Source organism: Pteropus alecto, unplaced genomic scaffold (assembly GCF_000325575.1).
Source record: "Pteropus alecto unplaced genomic scaffold, ASM32557v1 scaffold97, whole genome shotgun sequence".
NCBI classification, from domain to species: Eukaryota; Metazoa; Chordata; class Mammalia; order Chiroptera; family Pteropodidae; genus Pteropus; species Pteropus alecto.
Genome location: NW_006439713.1, coordinates 4,511,497 through 4,517,122, shown reverse-complemented (window position 1 = coordinate 4,517,122; position 5,626 = coordinate 4,511,497). Strand labels below are relative to the sequence as shown.

General features: G+C 45.0%; 1 protein-coding gene across 3 annotated transcripts in view; it reads right to left on the bottom strand.

The window, feature by feature from the left end:
* Positions 1 to 613, bottom strand: part of HLCS (holocarboxylase synthetase) — a 178,256-nt gene extending 177,643 nt beyond the window's left edge. For 2 of the 3 annotated variants that reach the window (XM_025050178.1, XM_015593119.2), the window contains exon 1: positions 490 to 613. In XM_025050178.1, coding sequence (XP_024905946.1) covers positions 490 to 522 — 33 coding nt within the window. In that variant the 5' untranslated portion in view covers positions 523 to 613. The remainder of the gene's footprint in view (positions 1 to 489) is intronic. The other variant, XM_025050179.1, reaches the window with a different exon arrangement.
* Between the last annotated feature and the right edge of the window lie 5,013 nt (positions 614 to 5,626).

Here is a 5,626-nt window from a genome sequence, read left to right as displayed (position 1 = left end):
CGCCGGGGTCGGGTCACGCGGGGGGCTTGCAAACGCCCGGCTGCTGCGCCGCCCGCAGGAACCTCCGGCGTTGCGCGCTGGACCACGGTCTTAGGAGCCCGACAGCCACTGGATGCTTCTCGTCTATCGGCCTTTTCTCCCCCACGCGCCCCCGTAGACCTTTTTTATTTTGACCCTCCTTCATGCAGCCTTCCACTTCCAGTCGATCACCCCTTTCCTCCAGCCTTCGGGAACTGCTCAGAAACAGTAGGGGCCTTCCGCGCTCCCTCCCTGGGCTTCCTCCCGATACCAAACACGTGGTGCCGTTTCCAACACCAAGTGCCGAATTCTCGCCCCCATTTCAGATGCCAGGCGCAAATGGGGTGCCCAGACTACCTACATTTCTGCGCGGCCCACTACAAATTCACGGGTGCCTACAACCCACCCTTCAAATACCATAATTCCCTGGGACACTAACAGAACTCGAGAAAGTGCTTTACTTGCTCTTACCAGTTTGCTATGCAGGACACACCCCGGGGACATCCGAATGGAAGAGCTGCAGAGGGGTGGGGGAGGGGCAGAGCCGCCAGGCTCTCTTTTGAGGGCCCCACCCACTCTGACAGCCCCGCGGCTCTGTTCGTTTTTACGGGGTTTTATGGGGAGGGAGCTGAAAATTCCAACCTCCGATCCCGTGGTTGGGTCCCCTGGCTACCAGCCCCCATCCAGTAGCCATTTAGGAGCGCGCCAATTATCGCCTCATTAGCATAAACTCTGATTGAAAGGGGCTCATTATGAATAACAAAGACCTCTTATCACGCTGAAAATTCCCAGGGTTTTAGGAGCTTTGTGTTGGGAACTGGGCACAAAGACCACATATATTTTTTGTAATAACACACTGAAAAACACTAATTCCAACGGGGGAACATTCTACAAAATACCTCACCTGACTTCAAAACTATCACAGTCATCCAAAACAAGGAGAATCTGAGAAACTGTCACAGCCTAGAGGAGCCAAAAGAGATGGTTTAATGAAATGTGGTATGTGGATGGGATCCTGGAACAGAAAAAGAACTTTAGGGGAAAACAGAAAATCTGAATCAAGTATGGACTATAGTTAATAGTAATATACCAATATGGGTTTATCAGTTGCAACAAATGTATTATACTGATTTAAGCTCTTAATAACGAGAAATTGGTTTATGCAAATTTTCTGTAAATCTAAAAGTATTCTAAAAAGTTTATTTTTAAAAAATATTTTAATAAAGATCCTTCAATTTTTTAGGACCCACCTTTTTTAGAAGGCAAAGAGAATTTGTAAATGACCACTTTGTTGTTATATTTATGGCCAGAGAGCTGGCAGGTGGGAAGAAAATACTAGAACGGGAATCTTGATGTTCCATCGTGACACACGCATCTCAAATACAAAATGCAAAGGCAGCGATGCGGATCTGGTCCCTCAGAGCTCTGACCAGAGCAAGGAAATACGAGGGGCAAGAGTAAGGAGAGAAGAATTGGGGTGAGAGTTCTCTGGGGAGAGCCCTGGTCTTGGTGAAGTTTCATCTCCTGGCACCTCCATTTCCCAGGAGAAGCCGAGAGAGTTGTGAGTATGTGTCCTGGAGCTGGGGGACCCCGTGGATGCGTGTCTGATGTCACCTAGGAAGTTCAGAAAAGAGATGGGCCGGCCAACTGCTTTGTGGCCAAGCGAGGTCCTTGAATCAGACGTGGGTCATGGAGGAGGGAAAAGGGAGCTGGCATGAAACCATTGAGGGCGCTGTCCAAAAGGGCTGCCTGGGGCAGAGGGAGGAATCCTGGATTTCTAAGGCTGAAGAAGAAATTACAAGTTAATTCTCCAAATCACGTTGCATCCTCCAGACTCAGGAGATCCACAGCCAAGAAGTCTTTAAGGTGGAAGTCTCTAAAGAAACCCATGAAAAAAAGGGACAGCAGAAGCGGGCCCTGAGGGCAGGGAGCCTCCTATGGGGTCAGACCTGTCCTTTCCCCCTACCTCTCCCTGGCCCCACCCCCTACCTCTCCCACTCTGGATGGAGACTGAACCTGTGTGGGGATAGAAGGCAAGGAGAATGAGCAGGACACCTAGGAGGTCAGTGGAGAGCAGAAACTTCCAACGACATCCCCTTCCTGCAGGCAGCAGCTGCCAACCGCTGACGTGGCTGGCCTTGGAATGGAGCTTGAAGGACCGATACATAATTAAAACTGAACATATTAGTTTCTGAATCTAGAATGACCTTATGAATTAAAGTGACCCTAACATTGTCTCCTGCCTAAAGTGAGTATAAAAGTGTGGGGCTTATACTATGGGTTGAATCGCATCCCCCCAAAAAAAGATATTTTGAAGTTCTAGCCCCCAGTACCTCACAATGTCACAGTATTTGGAAATGTGACCATTGCAGATATAATTAGTTAAGATGAGGTCATACTGGAGAAAGGCAGGCCTTAATCCAACATGACTTATGAGGAGGCCACGTGAAGGCAGACACACAGGAAGAACGCCATGTAATGATGAAGGCAGAAACTGTAGCAATGTAGCAAATCCGCCAAGCTAGGAGGGGGGAGGAAGGGTTCCCCTCCAGGTTTCAGAGGGAGCGTGGCCCTGCCACATCTTGATTTTGAACTTCTAACTTCCAGAACTGTGAGATAGCCAAATTCTGTTTGAAGCCATCCAGTTTGTGGTATTTTGTCACAGAAGCCCTGGGAAATTAACATAGCCTATTAGAGCTTTCTTCGTCTGAGGCAAATGGAGATGATTTCCACTAGACGTACATTAGAGAGATGGTAGAGGATAAAATTGTGTTCATCGTGCCCGTGAGTCATGCATACAACATATCGGTGACTCCAATTGTCCTGTAGAGTAAATCTCTCCCAGGGACCAAGAGAATGTGACAGGCTCCTGGCTTAGAGGCCTAGGCCTATACGTGGTACCGAAGGAAAGGGGACCTAGCATAGTGAAAAAATTTTTACCATTTCAGTGACCTGTAGTCAACCGGTGTCCAAAAATATGAAGTGGAAAATTCCAGAAATAAACAATTCAGGTGTCTCAAATTGCACGCCATTCTGAGCAGTGTGAGGAAATCTCTGACCGCCCTGCTCCATCAAGCCCAAGACGGGAATCATCCCTTCGTCCAGCGTCTGCACGCTGTGGACTCTCCCCATCTGTTAGTCACTTAGCAGCCTTCTGGTTTATCAGATCAACTGTCAAGGCGTCACAGTGCTTGAGCTTGTGTCCCAATAATCCTCGCGTTACTTAGTGGCCTTGGAGCACAAGAGTAGTGATATGCTGAATTCGGATATGCCAAAGAGAAGCCATAAAGTGCTTCCTTTAAGTGAAAAGGTAAAGAACATAATATATAAAGAAAAAAACATAATATATATAGGGTTCTATCTAACTATCCAAGGTTCCAGGCATCCACTGAGGGTCTTGGAATATGTCCCCTGGATGATGGGGGCTACTGTAAGAGAAGGTCAGACATCACATAAGTGTCCATTAGGTGCAGAGAACTATATAAATGTTGGTATTCCACACACTGAAAAAAAGGATAAGGAAGTGTTCTGTGTATTAATATAGACATAGAAGTATCTGGAATATAGTCATCTACCTTTCGTGTAAAAGGCAGGGGTCTGATAAGAAAATGTAACCGTAATTACTTACATTTGCATAATGAACCCCGAAGCATGCATAGAATGCTTTCAAGAGTGGGGGGCACGGGAGTGGGGTGGACAGAAGCAGGGGTGAGAAGGGGACTTTTCACTCTGTCACTTTTTATGCTGTGTTGTTTTTGAGCTATGCAAACACATGATCTACTAATAAATTAAAAATTAAAAATGAATAAGAAGAACATCCAGACACTAAGTTTCCCAGAGTGAGGAGTAAATTGGATGTGCTAAATATACCAAAATAGCAAGTACGTATGGACATCCCAGGATGCTCAGCTAAAGGTTAGGAATGGATCAAAGAACCAACAGATGTTCTGAACCAGGACAGAGCGTCAGGAAAAATCATCTCGAGGCCGCGGCAGTGTATAGTCTAGATCGCAGAGGCAGGAGAGAACCACACAGGGAAAGTGTGGAAGGATAAGGGCTGGGCCCAGCGGTGGGGATGAGGCTGGAGACAGAGATCCTCAAGAAAGATCTAAAACAAAAAATTCCAGCCGAACTTCTTGCATATCAAGTGCTTCTCGAAATAAATGGGACGGAGCCGTAGAAGCTAATTCTGCCGTATGAGTGTATTTACTCTAATTGTTTTTGGCATATCAAATACTGCTTAAGGCTGCTTACGTTTTAAATCTTTATTTTCACCTGGATTTGAAATTTACGTTGACACCATATGTATATTTCAGCTTCCTAAATTATACGCTAGCTAGTTTGAGGGTTTTTCTCTCTACGTCTGTAATGTTTAGGTACACCTTTTTCGAGCTGTTTCCTCAGGTTACAAAATCTAACAATATTTTCCGTTGTATTCAGTGAAAACCTTTGTCTCTATATATGGTGACTATTCCAACTGACATTAATAAAAACTTACATGTTTCAGATGTTTTTGTAAAATTTGGGATCCTCATTGCTCTTTGGAACATTAGTGTTATTATTACATTTACATATTCTTAATTGATAATATTTCATTAATTCAGCAAATATTTGTTGAGCATCTATTATGAGACACAATATGGCAAAGATTTCTAGTTGTCTCGTGGTCTCTGTTCTTTTCTTCTCCATAATAACAGAATTTTCAGCTGGATGCATGGTAGTTGAGCTGGCCTTACAGTTACGTGTGGCCATGTGGTCAAGTTCACAACAGGATGTGAGCAAAAGCGATGTGTGCAGCATTTGAGTCTTACCCTGAGAGAGAGAGGGAATGACCTTTCCCACCTCTCTTCATCCTTCTACTTGAATCATAGACATAGTGACAAGCCACCTGGGATCATGAAGATGATGGCAGCACCTGGAAAATGTGGAGTGACAACATAAAAGGAGCCTGGACCCTACACAACCTCACTGAGCTGGGCAGCCTGCCAGCCCCAGACCACCTTTCTCCAGACTGTTATGTGAGGAATAAATTTCTGTCTTGTGTAAGTCACTGTTATTTGGGGTCCCTAAAATGTAGCCTGACTTATATTCATGCTAATACACAAAGATCATTCTGAATTCTGGTAATCGAAATGAATAATACAGTTCCACTGTACTTGGAAAAATAAATGCTTTAAAATGTAATACAATTTATTCATTTAAAAGGCATTTCTTGTCCATTATGTACCAGGCACCTGTTCTAGGAGCATCCGGCTAAGAGTGAAATAAGGCCATGGGTTAGAAATGGTCAAGGTCATTTACCAGCAATGTAAGGCAGCGGGGAGGCAGACTCACATGGTTCGGGACAAATAGCCCAAGAGAAGACAGGCAAGGAGAGATGCCAAAAGCTCTGCATTTACTTGCTAGGTCTGCCATAAAAAGTACCATTCATTGAATGAGTTAAGCAACAGGAACTTATTTCCTCACATCTCTGGACGCTAGAGGTCTGAGATCAAGGTGTTGACAGGGCTGTGATTTTTTCTGAGGGCCTATATCCCTGTGTCCTCACACAGTCTTCCCTCTGTGCTTGTCTGTGTCCTGACCTCTTCCTATAAGTCATATTGGGTTA